The sequence below is a fragment of the Gobio gobio genome (assembly GCF_949357685.1).
Source record: "Gobio gobio genome assembly, chromosome: 19".
Lineage (NCBI taxonomy): Eukaryota > Metazoa > Chordata > Actinopteri > Cypriniformes > Gobionidae > Gobio > Gobio gobio.
Window position 1 is genome coordinate 14,737,149 of NC_137112.1, and position 27,739 is coordinate 14,764,887.

A 27,739-nucleotide genomic window follows, 5' to 3' on the forward strand; every position below is an offset into this window, starting at 1 on the left:
AATCAATTGAAATGTGATTGTAGTCTGTATTTTAAGTGTATAATTTTTGTTTGTAAGACAGATTATATCTAATCATTTACTACACACTGCAATCACAAGTTAGTAAAGTCATGCACATTCAGTGGTAAAGAAAAGTTTCTGAAATTATGGAATTACATTTTTTATAATGATTTTATTTAATTATTTGAATGTATTACCAAAAATTTTCAGTTGCTCTGTCATTATCAGACATGTTTTGGGTTTCTTCAGATATAGTCTGAATTTGTTTGTCATCTGTTGATCTCCTCTACAGGATCTATCGTAGTGGACGGTCATGAGCTGCATGAGGACGACCTGCGTCTGATGTACAGCTTCGATCAGACCTCAGGAACACCGGCCCAGTACGAGGCCCATTCAGATGCTCAGGTGCTTGCTCGATCTGTACTCGCTCATCTCTTCAGTCGACACGCTTCTGTCGTGAAGTGATCAGAACCGCAGATGTTTGTCTTCACAGGTGCTGGTTCTGCTCGACGTCACGCCGGATCAGTCCATGGTGGATGAAGGTGTGGCCCGCGAGGTCATCAACCGCATCCAGAAACTACGCAAGAAGGTGAGGACCTAAAGTCAAGCGAGTCAAAGTCAGCTTTATTTGGAGTTCACTACATTCATTCAGTGTCTTGAGACGTGAAAAACACGGGTCACGAGCTGATCGCGTGAACAAAGTGCGTTTCGCTCTGAAACACGCAGCGCAAACAGACTATATACTTATATAATAAATCTTTTGCTATTTGATAAGGGCACAAAGCCATATTGTGCTTTCAATTTGTTCATTTGACAGATTCTTTGCTAGAGCAATGGTGCAACTGGAGGCACAGATTAGACATTGAGAGGGACAAGTCCCCGCCAATAATTAGAAATGGCCAAATTGCCCCCCCCCCCCCTTAAAAGTCACATTTATAGTCTGGTCTGCCTCAGCGGTCTAACAGCGCTCCTCAATGTCAAAATGATTGAGATGGCCAATCAGATCAAAGTAGGTGCAGTTTACCGGTCACAGGGTGGGTTGCACCAACAAGGATTAAATTGAACTCAATTTAGAGCTAATCTAGAATTTGTTGATCTAGGCTTTTTTTTAAATCGAGTTAATAATAATTTAATTAATAATGTAATAATTTGTTAAATTTATATAGCACTTTTCTAGGCACTCAAAGCGCTTTACATAGAAGGGGGGAATCTCCTCAACCACCACCAATGTGCAGCATCCACCTGGATGATGCGACGGCAGCCATATTGCGCCAGAAGGTCCACCACACACCAGCTGATTGGTGGAGAGGAGACAGAGTGATGAAGCCAATCGTATATATATATATATTAGTTAAAAAGTAACAGTGCCATTCAGTAGCGATCACTATAGATCCGCAGTCTTTACTCTTGAGGACTGAACAGGTTCTGCTCGATCATCTTCAGTAAAATGTTCTGGGTCCGATTCGGGCTCAAATTGGTATGGTTTTATTGACGCTATTGTTTCTTATACTACCCAAAGCACAGTCCACCGGTAAAGGGGTGTGACGTTTCCGACAAACGTGCACTAAGCGGTTAGCAAATCACAACACACTGGGCCAGCTAACCAATCTGAGCCCATTGCGTATTTTTGAGGGACCGGCTTCATAGAACCCGGAAACCATCAGACCGTTTTTACAAGGAGGGACAGAGCAGTGTAGAATAAAGGTAAAATATATGAAAAATAATGCAATTTTTAAAAAACGAAGCATGAACACGTTACAGTGCACCCCACAAACACAATCAAGCCTTCGAAAGAATGTGTTTTACCACCCCTTTAAACCTCCTCACATCTTAAAATGAATCCATAATTGAGATTTAAATCTGAGTTTAAAGTTATGGAGCAACAGGATTAAAGTTAAGCTATCTTAAATATAAAATAAATCCAGGCTCAAAATGATGGTTTAAATGTAAACCTGCTTATTTTTAAGCAAGGTTTAAAGTTTTGTGCAACAATAGATAAACCTTGTTTTAATCTAGATCTAAGATTAATCCATGTTGGTGCAACCCACCCACTGAAACAGTGCGAATTCCAGCGTGAAGCGTCAATTTAACGTTAAAAGAAAGTGAGACAAGCAAAACATTTAATACATGTGAACTGTTTTGTGATAAAAGTTAAACGGCCGCCAGTAACATTAGGGCTGCACGATTTAATTTTTATTTAATGCGCAGCTACTCAGTGAAGCACAGCTGTGATCTGTAGTAAATGCTGCTCCATCTGAAAGCCAGAGGGCGCTCTCATGCCCTCATTTGCAAATGTCTCATTTGCGTCAGTGAAAAAAGGTTGTTGATGAAAATTGACACATAACGAATAGGGCTGGGTATCGATTCAGATGTTTCGATTCGATTTCGATTCTCGATTCAATTTCGATTCAACTCATTGAATATAGATTTAATTCAAATAGCCTACTATATTTATAAAAAGAACAGTGAACATGAGTTTACAAGTGGGTAATTAAAAAGAAATTAAGAGCCACAAACCTGTATATTCAATTATTTTTATTTTAGGTACACTTGGGTAAGCCTACATTAAAACAGAACCCATCTCTATATTTCAAATGCATACAATTATGTTAAATGCAATACAATTTAGTTTTTATGGATATTTTGATACACTTATTCTAAAACATAAAAAGGATATTGGATGATTTTTAGCAATTTTCAGTAAAGGACAAGCATTTCTTGCGATTTAGCCGACCGTAATTCAGACTCTGTCCGTTTTTATGGAGGCTTTTTCCTCCAGGGGCATCTGAGCTTTGATTCGTGGCCCGGATGATGCATTATATTTCGTCACTATCTCTGTTATTTGCGTGCCTTCCTTAGATGCGATTGCCATTAGATTTTATCTTAACGACAAGCATATATGCGATACCGGGCAGGATTGACTGGAAACCCCTGGGGGGAAAAAAAACGATTCTTGGCCTTGAGAATCGATTTTGAATCGACCACATTTTAAAAAACGATTAATCGAAAAAACTATTTTTTTGCCCAGCCCTAATAACGAAATTAACACTGGATCCGATCGACCAAAATGCTTCTTAATGCCAGGTGGAAACAGCCTCAGATAAAAGTAGGTACTTTATTGATCCCACGTGGGAGTTTGAAGTAACAGGTGCAATCTTGTTTGTTTGAGCGATATATCAAAACTGACTCAACCAATGGTTTGTGTTTGGGACGGGACTCATTTGAAACCAGTGTGTTGATTTTTACAGTTCTGTTCTCACTGGTTTTCTCCAGAGGAGCGTTAAGATATTTTGGTGAAGGTTAAAGTCTTATTTCTGCTGTGTGCTTCCACACCTCTGACGTCTCCTCCCGTCATGTGTTTGTCTTTGCTCTCTCTCTCTCTCTCTCTCTCTCTCTCTCTCTCTCTCTCTCTCTCTCTCTCTCTCTCTCTCTCTCTCTCTCTCTCTCTCTCTCTCTCTCTTTCTCTCTTTCTCTCTCGGGGTCAAGCTCACTTGTTTTTCCCAGACTCATGAGAGATGCTATTTGGACAATCTTTCCACCCCAGAGTTCTGCATGCATTAAGCAATTGTTCGTTCTTAATAAAGCTTCTGCCGTAATAAAGCTTAAAGACAAACAGTGCTTTGAAGTTGTGTGGAAATCAGTAAAGTAAGACCGATTTCCTTTCTTCACCCCCCTCGTCCTTATTTTTTTTCTTAATAAACAAGCGTTTTTTCCACTCGAGGAGCAGTGCGAGGTCTATATGTGAGGGGGAAGGGCACATGGACGCCCGCCAGGACCGAATTCCTCTCTTATTGAAAGTCTGAAAAAAAATCGGAGGGAATTTTCCATGGGAGGGAATTAATTTTTCAGCGTTTGCTGAGATGAGAGCTGGTAACCAGGGAGGGTTCATGGAAAAGCAGAAGCCATTGTGAGGTTTTTTTTCCCTCGTTGTTCAAAGGTGCCGAATGCCCAAGCCTATATTTTCCACAACAAGCCCGTTTGTTTTTCGCATTGTCTGCTTTGGGAAAATGATTAGCACTAGCTGGCATTTCCCAGTACACGTCTTTAAAATGAAGGCAGATTAAATGAGCTGTTCTTCACCACTGAGAGAAAATGAAAATCAGAAAATGTTGATCGTCCACTTCAGGTGGTCAGACTAAATAATTTATAATATTAGCCCTGTTTCCACTGAAATTACCCGAATTTTTTTTCCCCCAGACCTGTTGCTGTCTGCGTTTCCATGCAGTCTAAAGTACCATGAAGATTAGTCCGGTTACGTAGGACTGCGTGCAACTTTCCAGTTCCCACTGGATTTCGTCCTCCGCATATAAACTTAATAAAGCCTGAACCCTATTTTTTTAAACTCCATTGATTTGAATATCAAACCACTCTCACTGCACCCACCGCAACAGACTTTTAGGTTGAAATAAAATGCTGCGTGAACTCAACCTATCAGCATGTTCAGCGCCCAAGTCCCACCTCCGAAAGTTCCTGAACTGTCTGAAAAGTACTACATTGCGAGCAGGGACTCTTTGAGGGGGACATTTTTACCCGTAACTTTATTTAGACCCTCAGGGTTCCCACGGGTCCTCTAAATCCTAAAGTTTGTGAATCTGAGAAAAAAAAGTCTGTGCCCTGGAAAGTTTTTGAAAATAAACACACATAGATACAGGTCCTTGAAAGTGCTTGAATTTATTTTGTGCAAGAAGTTTTCTAATGTGTGAATTCGCCAACACTTCGTGGCCTGTGCATACTAGCTGGCTTGATTTATATTAGTTACACACAAAGTGTGTCCCGCGTGAGGTACTTTGTGTTGTACGTTACCATGACTTTCACTCGCGCACAAAACTACTACGATCAGCGTTTTCAGAGCCTACACCGAACACAAATGTGTTCAGTCAATGACTGTATACTGTGTTCAATAAACATAAAACTTTTGTGATAATCTGTTGTCCAAATACTTTATATAATGTAATGTTGAATTGCTTTGCTTGTTAAGATAATGTAAACCCATGAGGCAAGATAAACTTAAAGTATATTCATACATCTCAAAACTTCTGGTTACATGAGCCTAAGCTCTTTTCAATAAAATCCATGCAAAAGTTAATATCAGATTATTTTAGTCATGTCATGTACAGTAGAAATACGACAAATAGAATATGTCATATGGCCAAAAAAAAATGCTTTTTTGCATAGTTGTGTTTAGCCCTATTCGGACAGTAATTGTTTCTCACGTGGAAGTCCGTAAAAATAAATGTGCATGCCACCTCAGTGATAAACCTTGTGCATTCGGATGGTGATTTATTCACGATGGAGGAGCGAGTTTTGTGATCCTGCCAACCTGGGAACGCGCTGCTCACGTGGTCAATAACATGATTGTATACTGTAAATAAAATGTCAAATGCTTGGTATAATAAGAATAAATGCATATTTAATTTAATAATATGAAAATAATATCCTAATTATTATTTAATTATTTAAATATGTTTAAAAATAGGAAGATATATAGACGCACATTATAGTTAAAATGGTTTTCTGTCATTTTTTGTCAAGGATCATTTTATTCCACTTGATAAGTTAATACAGCCTCTTATTTACATGAGGTAAACATAATGCTGCTTGGTTATTTTAACATGTATAATTGCTGCTGTAATTACGGCCCATTTCAAATGTTTACGTGCTTTTCTTCTTTTTATTTTTTGAGCGGTGATGAAATATATTGCTCTTGTAAATACTTGCCAGCATTTCAGTAATAAAAGTCTAGATCTTTAAGACGCATCCAAATAACAGTGAAGCGAAACCGTACGGTGCTCTGCAGTGGTCAAAAAGGATATAAACAGTGCATTTTAAAGTGATATATTCCTGAAAACTCAGAGATGTGGATTTAAATTACCACACAACCTCTGTGTTTGTCCAAAAACAGTAGGTAATTCGGCCGGGGATTTTTATGCGGTGGTGGGAGAAAAACACTGACATTCTGGATTCGGACAGCAATAAAATCACTGACTAGCCCGTCAATGATGAAAATACCTTATGACCCCATGAGAAACAATTACCGCCCGAATAGGGCTATAGTCACATTAAAACTGTAACAATGTATCTAACGATGTAACCTTGCTCTCACTTGAATTGTGTCCCCACATTACGTCCTTGAATTTGAAATGAACCAAGGTGTGGGAACCCTGGACTCTGGTTCCTGCAGTCGAAAAACACACAGAGTTCCACCCCAAAGTCCCTAGTTCCTGGGGAAAGTGGAAATGCGGCTATTGAGAATCATTTGAGTGACTGGTTACTGTACTCCTGCGTATGAGACTGTAATGTGTCCTAACATGTCGTCTCAGGGTCATTTGGTCCCATCGGATGAGATCACCGTATACTACAGCAGTCATCCGGCTGGGGAATACCTGGATCGAGTCATCCAAGCACACACGGACTTCATCTTGGCCACCACTAAAGCTCCCCTCAAGCCGTATCCAGTGGCCCAGAATGCCAGTGTGATCGTCCAGGAGAAAACTCAGGTGACGCACTGATCAGATACTCATTCACATGTCTGTGCTAATTTCCTGCTGTTTATTCTTCTACTAATGCCCTGATACCAACATTTGATATATTCTAGGTAGGGATTCGCCTATGTCCAATAAAAGTATCACTATCGTCCATCGGCAGATTGTCTAAAAACAGCCGATGATCAGGGGCAATTATATCCTGTGCTGTCCAACACAACATAACTTAATTAGTCCTGTTAAGCTTCTGAATCAGATGGATGAGTGGTTTTAAGAGAGGGAGAATGGCTAAAGCATTGCCAGGTCCTTTGTTTGCCCTCCACCAAACATTATTTGTAACTAGTGTTGTCACGATAGTGGAGTTTGCAACTACGATACGATACGATACCTTGAAAAATATCAAAATTCGATTTTCGAAACCACAGAGTCTTTAGTTTAGTCATATTTTAGTCACCTGAATTGTTTTTATTTTTAGTCGACTAAAATTTAATGAGTTTAGTTCAATTGTAATGCTTTAATTGAGTATTTAAGCATTACATAACTGACTGTTACTTGAATACATGACAACTGATATTTTGACATCATTGTGTTTTTGACCGTTCAAGCGCAAAAATACACAAAGTTAAATTCACTTTTTTTGTTTGTTTTTTAAAAACATCTATATAGGTTTTATAATGTTGTATTTCTGTTTTAGTTAGTATATCAGGTGAAGCTAAAGCTTCAAAAAAGTTTATTTATTTTTTTATTTCAGTTTACATTTATTTAATTTCAAGTAATGAAAATGGTTTTAGTTAACTATTATAACCCTGATACTTTATTGAATAATATATGTCAAATACTGTTCTTAGTCTTTCCTCCTGACTATGAATATAAGACCTTGATTAGCTGGTAAAGGTGTTTTTAATTGGGGTTGGATCTAAACTCTGCAGGGTAGTGGCCCTCCAGGAACAGGATTGGACACCCCTGGTCTAAAACATATAACTATATAAACATCGTAAAGTAAACATTGTCATGAATAATGACAGCATTAGTTCATAAACAATAACCTGTCATAAATGTGTGTTATTCATGATTGAGCCGATCTGAAGCGCTCAACAGCGGCGTGTTTTCCCGCAGTTAGATCCGCACGTTACAACTCAAATGTGCACATCTGTTACACAGGACATCAGTTCTGACTGGATCTCTTCCCTAATCGTCCCTCCCTAACATTTGCGTCTCGTTTTTATTCATTGACGAAAAAGACAGTAGATTTTCATCATAGTTTTTGTCATTCAAAACTGGTTTTTATTTAGTTATCGTCTCAGTGAAAAAAGGTGAAAAAAAGGCTAAATTAACTTTGAAACTCAATGCAGTTTCAAAGGAAGGGCTTCAGAGGCTCTGCACGATCCCAGACGAGGAATAGGATCTTATCTAGCCAAGACATCGCTCATTTTTAAAAAAAAAAAAAAAGCTAAACCTAAATTGGTCAACTTGGACCGTCAACCGTTGGTTCCCATTGAAGTCCATTATGTGGAGAAAAATCCTGAAATGTTTTCCTCAAAACACGTAATTTCTTTTCGACTGAAGAAAGAAAGACATGAACACATTGAATGAGATGGGGGTGAGTAAATCATCAGGAAACTTTCATTTTGAAGTCAACTAATTCTTTAAACCCCTGGTTTATATTGACGCAAAACTATATTATCACACAGCTAAATGTGACTGTAAGGCATGAAGATATTAAGATATAATAAACATTAACATCATGATTTTCTGTAAAGATGCCTGTTAACATGAATACGCTATATAAAACTGTATAAGATCAAATATGAATAAGGCATCATGCATGAGATGATTCCGACTAATCCAAACAGACGCTAGTAATAGAATAGTAATAGGTTTGCCTCTAACAGGAACAGTTGCTTCACCACTAATTGAAATACACATGAAGACTGTCATGTACAGGAGGAGAAGACCCAATGAACTATTAATGGTGTATAAACTCGAATTATCATCACAAGTCCAGGCGCATATTTTCATTGCATTCCCAGATTCTTTCTCCAAATATTCCACAAAATAAACGCGTGGTGAACTGAGGAAGGAAATAATGATGAACTCAGAATATAAAAAATATATTATAAATAAATTATAAAAAGAAAGCTGGTCTCAGCTGTATGAACACTCTTATGAGCGGTTTACACAACACGGTTTTCAACTCAAAAAGGAAAAGTTTTATGCTGTTAATTTGTGTGTTCATTTTAGTCATTTTTGTGGTCTCCTTTGAGAGAGACTTTTGTGGAGAAAAAAAAACAAATGAGTGTAACCGCACGCACAAACTCAGAAAAAGACATACTAAGGTAAAAATTCTGAATGTTGAGTTTGTTATTTATAACATATCATAACATATACCACATAACACAACCAAGGGAGATTTTTTGCAGAATATTATCACGATTGCAAAGATTACATTGATTTTATAGTTCAATAAACAAGTAGTTAATATCAAGTTACTTGTATTTTAGACACAATATTGACTGTTTTTGTTCCATTTCACCAACGAAAATGGTTCCAAACAAAGATCACAGCAGAACTATTGCTCGTTCTCAAAGCAACACTTTACTTTGTTTTGTTGTTAAACGAATCGGTTGAATGAATGATTCAATGACTCACTCGTTAAGTCGTATTGTACAAATATTGTGTACAAATAACATTTATTTGTATATTAAAAAATTTATTTAACCTTCATCCTTCCCCCGTATCCCGTAACAAATCTTTTCCTCGCGGGTCAAAATGACTTTTTATTAAAAAAAAAAATTTCAGAAGCTTATTTAATTAATTAGGGCCCGAGCACCGATGGTGTGAGGACCCTATTGTAATTGCTCAGGCTATTATTATTATTCTACAAAATGAATCACATTAGGTCAATTTGAGTGTCTCTGCCGACCTCTTTTGGGAAGAAAAAATATATATATAACATATTTTTTCATGAATCTTGCCACTAGATGGCTTCTATATGGGGCAAAAGAGCTGTTCCGCTAGGCATTCTAAAATCATTTTCAAAATTTAAAATAATAATTTAGCATTTCTAGGTATTCTAGGTATTTTCTGTGTGTACTGAAGCATTCCTCGCATTCCACTTATTCCTAACGGGGTCAAATTGACCCGTGAGGGAAGGATTTGTTACTTTTTTTTATTACATCCACATAAATAATTTTGTTGTGTATTTAGTGCAACAAAAATGAGTTCTGGGACAAAATAACCTGAGGGAATGATGAAAAGCTCATAACTAGGGCTGGGCATAATCGCATCCGAAAAGGTTTGTGTTTAAATAATGTGTGTGTGTGTGTGTATAATTACTGTGTATAACTATTATTATGTATTTATAAATACACACTCATTCATTTATATATTTAAGAAATATTTGCATTTATATACTGTGTATACATATTTATATAATGTATCTTATATATAAATATTTATATATAAATAACATATTTTTCTTAAGTATATAAATGAATGAGTGTGTGTTTATATATACACATCATAATTATACATGGTACAAACACATTATGTAAACACAAACATTTATTTCGGATGCGATTAATTGCGATTAATCGATTTCCCAGCACCATTCATAACATTTATTTATTGCAGTTGTAAATTTGCAGAGTAAATTATTTCATTTGATTGCTAACAGCTCTGTAGTGTCTTATTATAATTGAATTTATTGATCAAATGTAAGAATTTGACATGAAAGAAGACGCATACATTAAAGAAGATAAAAAAATTGGCCTTTATAAAGGTAAATAATGCCCTTGGGTTAAATGTCAACAGCATTGATGAAAGTATTGCTTCAGAATAAATGGTTTACACCACTAAAAATATTTTTTTCCCCCTGGACAAGTAACTTTTTTACTCAGACAAGTGAATGACCAATTTGACAAGGCTTAATGTTGAGCCCCCCGTTAGGGCTACGATAAACATTCAGAAAGCAAAATCGGATTAACAACCTTCTCCTCTTTATCACTTATTGCTGTCAATGTTAAAAACATTCATTTGTATCGTTAGATATACCCAACAATAATTGCATGTAAAGTGTCATGATACCCCCCTGTTTTAGCCTGGACATTCACACCTCAAAGTTTCAAAAGGTCTCTAAAAATGGGCGTGTAAAGCTGTGGAAGGGGAGACAACAACCAATAAAACACAGACCTGCAACACGCTCATTATTCAGACTCATGAATATTAAAATATGACCACGGAGAGAAAAAAAATAACCCTATATAACATCAAAATGCCAAAACAAGGAAGAAACTTTTTCAATTAATAATTTTTTCAGTACATTTACAAGCACTTTGTTCTCTACACAAATGACATGCGTCAGTTTAACACATAAGGAATAAAGACAGTGTTACTTTTTTGCCCATTCTTCTTTGAATTGTCGTTCTACATTGTCTTCTGAGTATCAGAATAATGTATTGTGTCATCGCGTTTGTACGACTGTATCATTGTCCATTTGCACATATATTTAATTTGAGGAAGACATGATTAAATATGTGCGCATACACGGCCCATGTTTAGGGCACTTGAGGATTTGAAATGTGTCCATAACTTGAAACGTGCTCGCTCTGGTCTGTATCTGATCCATGATCCTGGTGGTGAGCGTTGTTAAACTTATCATGGCGTTCAGTGCAGAAGCCGCTCTCATGCAAGCGCCGCGTGCTGTTTGTCTCATGAGTAATACAGCGCAGTGAATGAGTTAAAAGAGCTCATTCTCATGAATAAATTCAGAGGACCAACTGATGTAGAATCGTGCAGCCACTCACACACTCCAGATGAATGCTTCTACCTCACACTCTGTGACGTTGCTTCGACTTTGCTTTTCAACCCAGATAAACGAAATTGCTCCGAAAAATGCAAAAATAACCATTGTGTTTTTTTTTTTTTTTTTGTGTTTGTGTTGAATGATAGTTGAAAGGCTCCGATCTGGACTTGACTATCGTGAAAGGAGCCGGAGTCTCCAAAGCCCCGCTGACCACTGCAGCCTGTGCTTATGTCAACCTCAGAGTCGCGCTCAAGGACAAACAGCAAGGTACACCTCGACTGCACTAGTTAAGACAATCACAAGCTTCAATCCGCAGCAAAGGCGCTTTCCTGTCACTTATCACACATGTGCACTTTAATAATCCACTGAACGCATGTTAACGTCGATCGGTTTACGTTGAAGCCATTTATGACTTTACTCTGATAAAGAAAAACATGTTAACTAGGGGTACAATGGTTCAAATTACTCACGGTTCGGTTTGTATCATGGTTTCGGTATGGTTCGGTATGTGCTATGTTCAGGGAAATTAGGACATTTGTCAAATAAAAATAAAGAAAATAAGAACTAATAATCAAACTAGGGATGTCATGGTACCAAAGTAGTTGGTACCAATACCATAATAATTTAATGGTACTCTGTACCAATTTCGGTACCACAGCTAAAAAAAAATGTTTTTACCATTTAAAAAAAGTATTAAATGTATTACGTTTATTATGTATAGTGATAATCATTATAAGTAAATAATACATAAACATTTAAAGGCTGTATGCTGTTTAAAAAAAAAAGTCAAGTGAAAAATAAGCAACCATCTAGGTATAATTATTATTATTACATAGAGACGTAGCTAAATCTATTGTAGGCTACTAGTGTTGCTTTCGTCAACGAAAAGTATGACTAAATATCGTCGTCAACGAACATTTATCACGTGATGAAAATGAGACGAGAAGCAACGTAAATGCTGGTCATGTGACGATGACTATAATTAAATGTATAATGCAATATTGTTGACAAATAAATACGAGACTAAATGTGGTTCACAAAATAAAAACATATGTTTGTCTCGTTAAATCGCGTTATTATTTTGCAGTATTTCTGTGCGTGTCATTCAGGGGCTGCATCAGGTCGCACTGTGCAGACGCAGGCGACGTCACTCTCTTCAAGCCCCACTCGTAGCATTATTTAGAAGATATGCAGCTGTGGTGAGTTAACGACAACAAACAAAGTTAAGTCTGACACAGAGAAAGGGACTGATGGCCGGCCAGTCGGGGTTCGTAAGCCCTATTCGGACGGTAATTGTTTCTCCTGCGGTCGTAAGGTGTTTTCATCATTTACAGGGGCTAGTCAGTGATTCTATTGTTATCTTAATTCAGAATATCAGTTTTTCTCCCACCACCCGTGTAAAAATCCCCGGCCAAATTAACGTTACCTAACTTACTGTTTGACAAACACCAAGGTCGTGTGGTGCTGTCTGAATTCACATCTCTGAGTTTTCAATAATCAGAATTCACTGTTTATATCCTTTTTGACCACTGCAGAGCACCGTACGGTTGCGCTTCGCTGTAATTTGGATACATTTTAAAGATCTAGACTTTAATTACTGAAATGCTGGCAAGTAAATGGTAAAATGGACTGCATTTATATAGCGCTTTCAACAGACCCATGGCCATCCAAAGCGCTTTACATCTTGCCTCACATTCACCCATTCATACACCGACAGCCGTGTCAGCCATGCAAGGCGCCATCCAGCTCGTCGGGAGCAGCTGGGGTTAGGTGTCTTGCTCATGGACACCTCGACACTTGGTCAGGTGGAACCGGGAATTGAACCACGAACCTTCCGGTTTGTAGACAACCTACATGAACCACTGAGCCACTGCCGCCAAGTATTTACAAGAGCAAGATATTTCATCACCGCTCAAAAAAAAGAAAAAATGAAAAGCACGTAAACATTCGAAATGTGTCGTTATAACGGCAGCAATTATATATGTTAAAATATGCTGCATTATGTTTACCTCATGTTTACCTCCGATCATTTCCATGTAGAATAAAATGACATCCTTTATTTTGAGATAAAATACAAAACAATTTAAATATAATGTGGGTCTAATTTTAAACCGATTTAAATAATTAAATAATAATTAGGATATTATTTTCCTATTATTAAATTAAATATGCTTTTATCCTTATTTCGACATTTGGAAAAACTTTAATTACATTGAAGTGGAAAATAAAACGGTGTTGTGGGGAAAAAAAAGGGGAGAAATGTGGCCACAAAATCACAGGAAAAAAAACACCACAAACCTTAAGAGACATCTCAATGTTTTTATTTTATTTTATTATAATAAATATGTTGTAAATTCAAATCAAAGCATCTTCCGTGTCTGGAATGGATGTATTCTTGAGTCTATAAGGTAACAATAATATAATAAGATAACGACCGCCCATCATTCACACAGAGACGCAGAACATGCAGGAGTAATATTTAAATAGTATTTTGCAGTTTAATATTCACAGACACTAGTATAAATTTGGCTATAGTCTTGAGCCCTGTGCTTAGATAAACACGGAAGCGAAATGCTAGTATCGTCATATTTTTATAATTTCAGTACCGACTTGGTACCGAAGTACCAGTACTTGTGACATCCCTAAATCAAACTACAAGCAACAGCACAAATACATACAATCGAGCAAAGATGCATAGAAAATAAAATGCTTTTCAGGTTTTCCAGGCTCAGAAATTGAATAATCAAATATAAAATAACATTGCATATTATAATCTTCACTGAATAAATTAAATAAAGATGAATCATTATTGAAATTAGAAAAGCTATTCAGTCAAGAGCAGTGGGTGATTTTCTGTCTCATTTGTTGTTTGATTAATATTAAAAAAACAGACAGCAGGAAAAGGCTTCTGTCCCTTTAAGACATAATGCACATCAGTTCATACTGTTACACATGAACACGCGTCTTTATCGACTGTTTATGCTTTACTTAAGACATAACCTACCATGTTTGCTAGGATACTTGCCAAGACGGGCATGTTGTCACACTTTTGTGAATTTGTCCGTTCAAGCACAAGATGTGAAAGAACTAAATATTTGCGTGCTTCAGATGAGTGCACACTCTACACACACACGCACAAATCTTCTCTCATAGCATGCAAGTTCTCTTTCGCGTCTTGCTCTTGAATAATTAAATTGGCACGGCTTAAATGAGTTTAGTTTAAACACGTGCTGTTCTGGTCTCACCTGGGCTCACGCGCTATCAACACCCGATGATGACGGTAAACGACTGGGTCATGTTCCAGCACACGCACTCGCATACAAGAGTGACTGTTTTGTCCACGCTTTTTGATCATCGCTGTTGTAATGTATTGGGAAGCCAGAATGTGTATCCATCAACGGAAACATACATGAGCCTAACTCTGTCTGTCTTTTAAGCGTTAATATTTTCAAGAAACCATATTATAGACACGTCATCAGATTTGAGATGAAACGTGGCGCAAATGTGTGCCGAACCATTGGTGGAGAACCTCACAGTTAATTTTTTTGCAAAGAACCGCTACACCCCTAATGTTAATGCATTTACATGAACACATGCATCATCAGCTTATTTAGCACAATCATGTTAAGAACGTGCATGTAAACGCGCTCATTGTCTGTTTAGTAAGTTGATGAGAAGGACACAGGTAAGCGAGAACTCTCTAAACACGTGTTTGTGGTGCTGTCCTTCCGTTCCCGCGGAGCCGTGCTTACTCTCGCTCCATTCATGTGTCTCTCAGAGGGTGTCGTTCTGCTGGAGAATCCCAAGGGCGATGACATACTGGACGTGGAGCGGCTGAAGACTGTGTGCTGCAGTGTCTTTGGACTCAACGGTGCACCTGTGACCATATTCAATGGAAAGACAGGTGAGATCTGGCTCATACATGCATCACCGATGCTTTACAACCCCAGACCGGTGGAACCAGAACCTGGTTGTGAAATGGTTATGCTAGTTCTAGTGATATGGGGATTTCAATGACAAAGTGGCCAATATATTGATATTTTGCATGTATAAAGTGAAGTCAACAGTTAAAGGGTTAGTTCACCCAAAAATGAAAATTCTGTCATCAATTACTCACCCTTATGTCGTTCGAGACCCGTAAGACCTCCGTTCATATTCGGAACACAAATGAAGATATTTTTGTTGAAAGCTGATGGCTGAGAAAGGCTTCAGTTAGGCCTCCATTGGCATTCAGTACACTTATACTCCCAAGACCGATAAAAGGCACTTAAAATGTCATTACAAAGTCCATCTCACCACAGTGACTCTACAATAATCTTACGATGCGACGACAATAGTTTTTGTGCGCAAAAAAAAATCAAAATAACACCTTTATCCAGCTTGTTATTGCCTTCCGCGTGTGCCTCCACGACGCATGCGCGAGAATATGACGTAGCGCCGGGGCTCGGGATTCCATGAAATGCACACTCGAACCCCATTTTGAGCACTACGCCGAGACCTAAAGCACGATCAATGTAGAATCCAACAGCTGAGATACGCGCGTCTTCCTCTGATTGTAAACAAATCACTTCTGGGTCATCTGTCCGAACGCCGGATCTGCGTCATATTCTCGCGCATGCGTCGTGGAGGCACACACGGAAGGCAGTAACAAGTTGGAAAAAGGTGTTATTTTGATTTTTTTTGCGCACAAAAACTATTGTCGTCGCATCGTAAGATTATTGTAGAGTCACTGTGGTGAGATGGACTTTGTAACGATGTTTTGAGTGCCTTTTATCCGTCTTGGGAGTAAAAGTGTACTGAATGCCAATGGAGGCCTTTCTCAGCCATCAGCTTTCAACAAAAATATCTTCATTTGTGTTCCGAATATGAACGAAGGTCTTACGGGTCTCGAACGACGTGAGGGTGAGTAATTAATGACAGAATTTTCATTTTTGGGTGAACTAACCCTTTAATATTTGGGATTTTTTTTTTAACAGGAAAAGAAAGTTGTTTTTAGTTCTGGTTCTCGACTCTGATTGGCTGAAAGCCTTAACTAGCCGTGCGTTATTCTACTAATATCACATGGAAACCATTTCACAGTTTGTATCACTCCGCTGGTTTCTGCCGGATCTATACTGCCAGCATTTCTCACAGCAAGCGTCAATGGTGGAAGAGCAAACCCAGTGTAATTTTTACAATACTGCTGTTATTGTGCTACATGAGATATTTTTTAGGCGAGAATGTAGTTGTTTAGACCTCAAATATGTGATTTATATATAAAAAAAATTACATTTTAGACGTTTTCGGCACTCATGTACCCGCCGAGAACAGTTTATCTTGGCCAGTCCTTCAGGAATTTGCAGCTGGCTCTTACTGTATGTAGATGGTGATTTAAATATGAGATGTATAATTAATTTTGGGTATATATGAAAAGGGCAATCTTTAGGTTTATTAAAGGGTAACTCAACCCCTGATCAGAGCCGAACTCCACTTACTGGCAATATTTGAAAAATGCTGAAAAAGTGGGCAGAGCCCAGCGGAGACAGAGGGGACGAACCGTGGGCGGGGCTGAGCGGGGGGCGTGCACCTGAGACCCGGAGGGACGGATTGATTAGGGCGTGGTGAGCTCGTGCCAGGGGCGGTGGTAGTGAGCTGTTGGAAGAGCCAACATACATCACGATGGCAAACAACGTCCAATAGGAAAATTCAACTGCAGTAGCCACCGTTCAACCTTAAGAGGGCAGCACTCAGACGTATTTACCATAGACTGTAAAAACATTTGGACGTAGTGTCCGTGACGTCACCCATAGGATTCTGAAGAGCAGTTTTGAAGCATAAAGTAAGGACGAGCTGGCCGTTGCCATCTTGGCTGCGCGTCATCACGCGTCACTCCCGGATAATAGAAAATGGGCATCCACCTGTCACTCAAAGTGGCCACGCCCCTTAATTATGCAGAAATGTAAGGCTTTATATAATGTAAACGAATGAGTTATAAAAAAATTCACTCCCCTCACAGTTGTCATGAAGGGCAAAATTTGCCATATAGACCAAAACCACAATTTGTACCAGGCTGTAAACATGTTTTTTTCTGTTGTAAAGTTGGGCATTTTAACATGGGGCTCAATGAGATTCTGCTCCCTTCTGGAGCCTGTCTCTAGCAGCCAGTTGATGAATTGCAGTTTAAGTCACTTCCGTATTGGCTTCAAGAGAAAATGTGGGAGGTTGACGCTTGGTTTTTACACCATATATTGTAGAATTAAAACACTTTATACCCAAAGGTCAAAACATTTACTTGAATCAATGAACAGCACTAATAAAGCCCCAGTCTTGCAGATCATTAACTATAAAAAAAGTTTGTTTTAGGGTTTAGTTACCCTTTAATGTATTACTTGTTCCAGAGCAAATTGATGTTACAAAGGGTAGCGATGCACCGATTGCAATTTTCCTGGCCGAAGGTTTTTGGGTTTTCGCAAACTTGCGGGTGTCGGGTCGGGTTCTTGCTAATGTTTAATGAACAGCCTTGGGTTAGGGTCGTGTTTGGTTGTGTAACTAAGAAAAATACATACATACATACATACATACATACATACATACATACATACATACATACATACATACATACATACATACATACACACACACACACACACACATGCATACATACATAGGCTATATATATATATATATATATATATATATATATATATATATATATATATATATATATATATATATATATATATATATATATATATATATATATATATATATATATATATATATATATATATAGTGAGGAAAATAAGTATTTGAACACCCTGCTATTTTGCAAGTTTCTTAAAAATCATGGAGGGGTCTGAAATTGTCATCGTAGGTGCATGTCCACTGTGAGAGACATAATCAAAAAACAATAATACAGAAATCACAATGTATGATTTTTTACATTTTTATTTGTATGATACAGCTGCAAATAAGTATTTAAACACCTGAGAAAATCAATGTTAATATTTGGTACAGTAGCTTTTGTTTGCAATTACAGACGTCAAACGTTTCCTGTAGTTTTTCACCAGGTTTGCACACACTGCAGGAGGGATTTTGGCCCACTCCTCCACACAGATATTCTCTAGATCAGTCAAGTTTCTGGCCTGTCGCTGAGAAACACAGAGTTTGAGCTCTCTCCAAAGATTCTCTATTTGGTTTAGGTCTGGAGACTGGCTAGGCCACGCCAGAACCTTGATATGCTTCTTACAGAGCCACTCCTTGGTTATCCTGGCTGTGTGCTTCGGGTCATTGTCATGTTGGAAGACCCAGCCTCGACCCATCTTCAATGCTCTAACTGAGGGAAGGAGGTTGTTCCCCAAAATCTTGCAATACATGGCCCCGGTTGTCCTCTCCTTAATACAGTGCAGTCGCCCTGTCCCATGTGCAGAAAAACACCCCCAAAGCATGATGCTACAACCCCATGCTTCACAGTAGGGATGGTGTTCTTGGGATGGTACTCATCATTCTTCTTCCTCCAAACACGTTTAGTGGAATTATGACCAAAAAGTTATATTTTGGTCTCATCTGACCACATGACTTTCTCCCATGACTCCTCTGGATCATCCAAATGGTCATTGGCAAACTTAAGACTGGGCCTGGACATATGCTGGTTTTAGCAGGGGAATCTTCCGTGCCATACATGATTTCAAACCATGACGTCTTAGTGTATTACCAACAGTAACCTTGGAAACGGTGGTCCCAGCTCTTTTTAGGTCATTGACCAGCTCCTCCTGTGTAGTTCTGGGCTGATTTCTCACCTTTCATAGGATCATTGAGACCCCACGAGGTGAGATCTTGCATGAGCCCCAGTCCGAGGGAGATTGACAGTCATGTTTAGCTTCTTCCATTGTCTAATGATTGCTCCAACAGTGGACCTTTTTTCACCAAGCTGCTTGGCAATTTCCCCGTAGCCCTTTCCAGCCTTTTGGAGGTGTACAATTTTGTCTCTAGTGTCTTTGGACAGCTCTTTGGTCTTGGCCATGTTACTAGTTGGATTCTTACTGATTGTATGGGGTGGACAGGTGTCTTTATGCAGCTAACGACCTCAAACAGGTGCATCTAATTTAGGATAATAAATGGAGTGGAGGTGGACATTTTAAAGGCAGACTAACAGGTCTTTGAGGGTCAGAATTCTAGCTGATATTCAAATACTTATTTGCAGTTGTATCATAAAAATAAATAGTAAAAAAAATCATACATTGTGATTGCTGAATTTTTTTTTTTAGATTATGTCTCTCACAGTGGACATGCTCCTACGATGACAATTTCAGACCCCTCCATGATTTCTAAGTGGGAGAACTTGCAAAATAGCAGGGTCTTCAAATACTTATTTTCCTCACTGTATATATATATATATATATATATAAATCATTTTTATTTTATCATTATAATAGGCTATATCACAAAACAGTTTTGTGCATGTTCTATCGCTCTTGCGCGCTATTTCAGTCACAACACAGCAGACGGCAGAAAGCAAACATTAACTATGAGTGCGATAACGCAAAAAATTACTGAAGAAATTTGTGACTATTACACCTGTTAAACCACAGCAAAGTTATGTAATTGGTAAGTCTGTGCTTTTTCTCTTACTGCTGTGCTGATAGGGCCACTGTGGCTGTGTTTGTACATTTATTTATTTACCGTTGCAAGCAGTCTTTAAATACAACATATGGCAAAAATTGTATTTGCTGTTATTAAACGGACCTCGGATTTGGGTTGGGTTCGGGCTTAACAATGTAATGGTCGGGTTAAAAGATCTCGGGTACAGGCCGGGTTCGGGCTTCAGTTTAAAACCTGTGCAGACCTCTAATACAGATTAATGCTTACAATTAGTTACAAAAGTTATTCAGTCGAGAGCAGAGAGTGGTTTTCTTTAAATTAATACTCAAGATGCGCGTTTTGACATCATGTGTGTATTTGAATGTTTAAAGGTCCCGTTTTTCCTGTTTTTTTGAAGCTTTGATTGTGTTTACAGTGTTCAATATAACGTGTTCATGTTTCGCGTGTAAAAAAACACAGTGTTTTTCACACAATTTACTTATCTGTATACCGCTGTTTTCACTGTCCTCAAACCGGCTTGAAGATTTCCCTGTTCTATGAAGTCCCTCCTTCAGAAATACGTAACGAGTTCTGATTGTGCCAGCGGTTCCCGTGTTGTGATTCGACAGCAGCTTAGGGCACGTTGTCCGCAAAGGTCACGTCTCTCACCATAACGGGGAGATGCATGCGCTCAAAGTACAGCGTCCCTGAAGGCCAAACAAAGGTGATTTGACTCTGGGATGAAAATAACAGCGTCTCGACGACATGGCGACAAACACACTACAAACGCAACCGAACGCAACACTTCCTCTTCTCCACGTGGGAGAGCAACAAGACCACGCCCCCTTTTTCGCGTATTCTTGTGGGCGGAGGTTAGTCAACAAACTGTTCTACTGACGTCATTAAAGCAGGATGTACAGGGATGTAGTCCAAACCGGCCGTTGTAGGCTTTGAAAGGGAACTTCTGTTAAATAAAATATCTCGCTTGGCATTGAACTTTGAGCTTTATAATTTTACAGGTATTATTTATGCTCTAACAGCAAAATTACACACTAACTAAAGTTTGAAAAATGGGATCACGAAGAACAGGACCTTTAAGCGCAGGAAGACACTCATTTTGGCATTTGTGACTCAAGCTGTTTGAGAATTTAAATGTTTTATCAATTCAAATTTTTCTGAATTCCATATTAATGGTTTAATCAAAAACATTTCTAATTAATTGAATGAATTGTTTTGGTCTGTGCGATAACACACGTTGCCAGTTTACCCAATAGTATTTCGACACCACAGGTTGCCAGTTGGCAGAAACCACAGAGTATTGCTGCAATAGAAGCCAGCGAACAAACTGGGTCAGAGATCACAGATTCTACCCGACCTAAAAATCCTCAGCATCCATCTAAAAATCTCTATGAATGAGAGCATATTAAAACACGGATAAATCCACTCCTCAACTTAGAGTGTGTGAGTCTCCTCAGCTTTCATTGTTAATTACTCGTTCTCGAGTCTGAGGAGGAGGAGGGGGCGGGGGCAGGGGCAGGCCAAACTATTTAGAATTTGGACTGCAGTACCCATTACAACCTCTAGCTGTCAAACTGTTTTTATGACTGGATTCCGTACGCGTTTTCCACTTATACAGATCAGTGGTGCGCACGCTTTTGGTGTGAGCTTGAAACTTTAGTAAAACTTTAGCAGGAATTAGTAAAATGATGCCCAATACAAGCACTATTTAACCGGAGCTCATCGCTAATGAGACGAGTGAATGAGAGGAGGTGTGTGTGTGTGTGTGTGTGTGTCACTTCACTGATGGAGAGAAGAGAGCGAGAACGCTCGGCTGACGTTACTGGCAACAAAAAACGTCTCGAAATCGGTAAGACCCAAGACTGACCGGTGCATCTCTATCTACGGGCAAAGTTACGTTTCATAACTTTATATTTTTATTTAACTTTAAAGTCTGGTCTAACTAGAGCGCTGCTTTTGTTTTTATCGACTGAATTGTTTGCCTGTTTATTTCCTATTGTACAAACTTGTATAAAATGTCTATTATTGTTCATTAAAATATTATTGTTCAATTATTGATATAAATAATACTATGCCGTGTTTGGTATTGAGAGAGGGTCCGTTAGTGATTGTGATTTTGACTTCAGTGTTAGTTACATAATTACACCACTAGATGGCAGCAAAGACTTTTGTATTGAAAGAGACTGAAACAAGGATGTGAACAAGGACGTTGTTATCCTCTAAACTGTTAAAAGGACAAAGACACAGATATACTTAAACAGATTTTTATTATGAATATAAGACTGTCCTGAAGAATATCAGCTTATATTCAGCTTATGAATTCTGTCATTGATTAGGAATAACGGCGTGGTTTCAGTTAGGTCAGCTGAACCCTTGTTTGCACAATGTTTATTTATTTGTCCATCTGTCTCTGTTAGGAGTTTAGTAAAGCAGTTGAGTGTGTTTTCACGCAGGTCATTTATTCTTCAGCTGATCAGTGTTTAGTCATGTATATATGTGTGTGTGTGTGTGTGTGTGTGTGTGTGTGTGTGTGTGTGTGTGTGTGTGTGTGTGTGTGTGTGTGTGTGTGTGTGTGTGTGTGTGTGTGTGTGTGTGTGTGTTATTGCGTGTTCTCTTCATCTCAATTCTTCCCACGCTCACTTTTGTAGATCGTGTTGTCACGACACCATCATTCGAGTAATTTGGAGCGCTCTTCAGATCGAACACATGCAGACACGTACATGAGCATGTGGTCGCAGATTTAGTTGGCACTCTGGTACTATAAGATCCACGTGTGTTTGTGTGTTTCAGCGCTGCGTGCCGACGCCGATCTGATGTCTCTGAGCGGGAAGACTCTGGCGGTGACCTCAGGTTCGAGTCCTGCCGATGTGAGCAGCTCAGACGCTCTGCTGTGTCCGTACGTCAATCTGCAGCTCATGAATGCCAGTCCAGCAGGTGAGACACGTTAAAGGCTTCATGGGCTGAAAAATACACACCTCACCTCAGCAAAATCATATACACACACAGAGAAGACAATCCCATGATGCATTTTGAGGAGCTCTGAGAAAAATCCATCCAATATGTCGAGAGAAATGTTGATTCAATATATAAATGAGTATTGATACAAATTTTTACAAAATTACATATAAAAAAAAATAGTTTTTAACCAAAACGTTGAGTACAATGTATACTTGTGCATTTTAAAGTCTGGTTTGCGCTTTGAGCTCCTGTCTTGTAGAGCGTCCCAAATCTGCCACAGACAGACAGGGTTATTATCCATAACTAAAACAAAACAAATCAATAAAAAATAAATTTTTGTTACTTAAAATATAGGTGTGTGTGTGTGTGTGTGTGTGTGTTGACCTAGTGTGATGGTATGTGAATGCGTGTGTGTGTGTGCGTTGTTCTGGTGTTACTGTGTGTGTATTATTCTGGTGTGATTGTGTGTGTTGGCCTGGTGTGAGCGTGTGTGTGTGCACGTGTTGTTCAGGTTTGACACTGTGTGTGTGTGTGTGTGTGTGTGTTCTGGTGTGACTCTGTATGTGTGTGTTGTTCTGGTGTGACGGTATGTGTGTGTGTTGTTCTGGTGTGACTGTGTGTGTTCTGATGTGACTGTGTGTGTGTGTGTGTGTGTGTGTTGACCATGTGTGACTGTGTGTTTGCGCGTGTTATTCTGGTGTGATTCTGTGTGTGTGTGTGTGTGTGTGTGTTCTGATGTGAGACTGAGTGTGTGTGTGTGTGTGTGTGTGTGTGTGTGTGTGTGTGTTGGCCGGGTGTTACTGTGTGTGTGTGTGTGTGTTGTTCTGGTGTGATGTGTGTGTGTGTGTGTGTGTGTGTGTGTGTTTGTGTGTGTGTGTGTGTGTGTGTGTGTTGATCTGGTGTGACTGTGTCTGTTGTTCTGGTGTGACAGTGTGTGCGCGTGTGTGTTCTGGTGTGAGTGTGTTGTTCTGGTGTGAATCTGTGTGTCTGTGTGTGTGTGTGTGTGTGTGTGTGTGTGTGTGTGTGTGTGTGTGTGTGTGTGTGTGTGTGTGTGACCTGGTGTGACATTGTGTGTGTGTGTGTGTGTGTGTGTGTTCTGATGTGACACCGTGCGTGTGTGTGTGTGTGCGCGCACGTTAACGTGGTGTGGCGGTGTGTGTGTGTGTTGGCCGGGTGTTACTGTGTGTGTGTTGTTCTTGTGTGTGTGTGTGTGTGTGTGTGTGTGTGTGTGTGTGTGTGTGTGTTGATCTGGTGTGACTGTGTCTGTTGTTCTGGTGTGACAGTGTGTGTGCGCGCGTGTGTGTGTTGTGGTTGTTTAGTCTGGTGTGTGTGTGTGTGTGTTGTTCTGGTGTGCATGTGTATGTGTTTCTCTGGTGTGAGACTGTGTGTGTGTGTGAGTTCTGGTGTGTGTGTGTGTGTGTGTGTGTGTGTGTGTGTGTGTGTGTGTGTGTGTGTGTGTGTGTGTGTGTGAGAGAGAGAGACTCTGTTTTGTTCTGGTGTGACTCTGTGTGTGTGTTACTTTGGTGTGACTGTGTTTGTGTGTGTGTGTGTGTGTGTGTGTGTGTGTGTGTGTGTGTGTGTGTGTGTGTGTGTGTGTGTGTGTGTGTGTGTGTGTGTGTGTGTGTGTGTGTGTGTGTGTGTGTGTGTGTGTGTGTGTGTGTGTGTGTGTGTGTGTGTGTGTGTGTGTGTGTGTGTGTGTTTTACTCTGCTGTGACTCTGTGTGTGTGTGTTTTTTTTGTCTTATAGAGTGTCAGACAGGAGATGTGGCCACGCTGCTTTTAATGAACCCAGCGGGTAAAAACGCCTTACTCTACCCTGATCTGCTGCGTGAAACTGCTAAAGTCTTCGGCCTGAGAGGAAGGAGACTGATGCTGTGTGTGAATGAAGAGCTCACAGAAGGTGAGGAACACGTCAGTGCCTGATCACAACATGCACTTCACTCAATCTGTACTCTGCATGTGTGGATTTGAGAAATCTAACACATGTTCACTTCCCAGAACCAGCACCATACTGATATTCAATACCAGTGAAGTTTTGTTTGAGGATGAAAAACACACTCCTTTATTTAAGTGAAGTGAAATATTAATATATATTCTTAAGAAACTGACCATGTTGCACATGTTCTATTACTAATATGTGACTCAGAAAAAGGCCTTGATTTAATTTCATCCATCAAGATTGGTAAAGTCAGCCAGTAAGGAAAGTCATTTCAAGCCTCGGGTAAAAATTGAAGTAAACATGAAAAAAAAAAAAGATATGAATGAAGTCATCAGTGTATCTGACAGCAGCATCCATCATTGCAACATTCAGATATTATGATGCAAAAGTCTTCACATACTGTATGTAATAAAGCTGCACGATTCTGAATAAAACAACTAAACAAGACATCATTTACTAGAGGTTCTGACCAAATGTTAATTGCTGCTGTGTATTAAAAAAAATATTTATTTATTTTAGGGCTGTCAAGCGATTACATTTTTTAAATCTAATTAATTACACATTGTGGCGATTAATTAATCAAATTAATCGCACATTAAATTTGGCTGAGAAATAAGATGATTTTAAGTCATTATTGTTGAAAAAATCAAATAGACCGAAATTTTTTGGGGGTTAAACTATATCTTTAATATTTGTTTTTATTAATATGTAAATATGAAATTATACTCTAAATAAGAAACTGCCAGTAGGTGGCAGTACATGTCTAGTTGAGTCATTCATTCAGGGATGAAGTAAATGGTTCTCTTTATGAAAATGATAATTAACAATTATTGGTTCACCCGATTCATTCAGAACGCGGATATTATGTATTGCTCGGAGTCGGAGACAAACAACAAACGTTTCTATTGTAAAAACGCCCTGAGACTAGTGTTTTTGAACAAATCTCTTGAATGATTCAATGACTCACTCATAAAGACATCACTTGTTTAATTACTGGATGAATCAGCTTTTTTAAACGAATCCCTTGAATGAATGATTCAATGACTGACTGATAAAGACTTCACTTGTTTCATTACTGGATGAATCAGTGTTTTTTAACGAATCTTTGAATGAGTGATTCAATGACTCTCTCATAAAAACTTCACTTGTTTCATTACTGGATGAATCAGCGTTTTTGAACTAATATCTTGAATGAATGATTCAATGAATGACTGATAAAGACTTCATTTGTTTCATTACTGGATGAATCAGCATTTCTGAAAGAATATCTTGAATGAATGATTCATTGACTCACTCATAAAGACTTCATTTGTTTCATTACTGGATGAATCAGCGTTTTTGAACAAATCTCTTGAATTAATGATTCAATGACTGACAAAGACTTAATTTGTTTCATTACTGGATGAATCAGCGTGTTTGAACAAATCTCTTGAATGAATGATTCAATGACTGATTGATAAAGACTTAATTTGTTTCATTACTGGATGAATCAGTGTTTTTGAACAAATCTCTTGAACGAATGATTCAATGACTCTCGAAGTCTCTTGTACTATGGCAATCAAAATCACCTTTTAAAAAGTAACTTGACACTTCAAATAAAGATTGTATCAATTACATAGTTAGACCAGTAGGCGGAGACAAGAGACTGTTAGAAATGTGTTTGTCATTGAATCATTCACTCAAGAGATTTGTTCAAAAACGCTGATTCATCCAGTAATGAAAACACACAATTTGAAAATGACAGAAGAGCACAAAAGGTTCACATAGAATGACTTTCATTAGTTCAACACGTCTTCTGCAAAAGCATAAATAACTGATTTTCAGTTAAACAGTCAACTGTTTATATATAATATATTGAACTAAAGCCACACAAGTAAACTAATAATGTTTATCAGTGAATGGTCTACCACTCAACCATATTCCTCTGCTGTTAATGAATGCAATCCCAAATATAATGAGAGCTCATAAATTCCTTGAGGAAGTTGAGCAAACAGAAATATGATGTAATAAACAATATTTGGTGGAAAATCTTAATATATAATACATAATAAATCCATAATTAAATATTTTAGGTGTGAAGTTCAATGAAGTTCATTCCATTGTAATTGTACTTCCCAACGTTCTAATCTGAATCACAGTCGTTTTTCATGTTTGCTACTTGAGTTCTGAACGCTGCCGTCGGTTTCCCATCAGTCACCTGTGTGTGTGTGTGTGTGTGTGTGTGTGTGTGTGTGTGTGTGTGTGTGTGTGTGTGTGTGTGTGTGTGTGTGTGTGTGTGTGTGTGTGTGTGTGTGTGTGTGTGTGTGTGTGTGTGTGTGTGTGTGTGTGTGTGTGTGTGTGTGTGTGTGTGTGTGTGTGTGTGTGTGTGTGTGTGGAGGGTTGATTTACTGGCTCACTCACGCTTATTCCACAGGAGGACACCTTCACTGCTGCTCTCACTCTAGCAATAAATAATCCCAAACCAATTACTGTGTGCCGGGTTACAGCGGCGCTCTGATGCAGGGACGTGGTTTCCCTTCAGATCAGGGTTGAGCGAGGCAGATGAGGTCAGACCTCAAGGTCAGTCCGGTCACCTTCAGTGATCCGGAAGTTATGTTTCCAAGAGACCTCACAGACTGAGAATATGCTCACACTTTGAATATTGAATATTAACATGCAACAGTCATTATGGTTTTACTGCGTTTGAAAAATGAATTTCCCTGACCTTTAGTTGTGATTGGTGAATAAAAACATGTGCACTGCAGATCTTCCCCCCCCCCAAAAAAAAAACAAAAACAAAAAATATATATATATATATATATATTCTTCATGACCCAAAACTTTTGAACAGTAGTACAGTGGTGCAAAAGCTTTCTATTTCAGATAAATACTGTTCTTTTGAACTTTATATACATTAAAGAATCAAAAAAAAGTTTTACACAACTGTTTTCAACATTGATAATAATCATAAATGTTTGTTGAGCATCATATTAGAATGATT

General features: G+C 38.6%; 1 protein-coding gene across 1 annotated transcript in view; it reads left to right on the top strand.

Moving 5' to 3' along the window:
- Positions 1-27,739, top strand: part of iars1 (isoleucyl-tRNA synthetase 1) — a 134,671-nt gene that overhangs the window by 96,459 nt on the left and 10,473 nt on the right. The window contains exons 27-33 of the mRNA XM_079844853.1: positions 293-405; positions 494-589; positions 6,321-6,497; positions 11,433-11,553; positions 15,065-15,190; positions 22,654-22,797; positions 24,568-24,720. Of these exons, the coding sequence (XP_079700979.1) occupies positions 293-405; positions 494-589; positions 6,321-6,497; positions 11,433-11,553; positions 15,065-15,190; positions 22,654-22,797; positions 24,568-24,720 (930 nt within the window). The remainder of the gene's footprint in view (positions 1-292; positions 406-493; positions 590-6,320; positions 6,498-11,432; positions 11,554-15,064; positions 15,191-22,653; positions 22,798-24,567; positions 24,721-27,739) is intronic.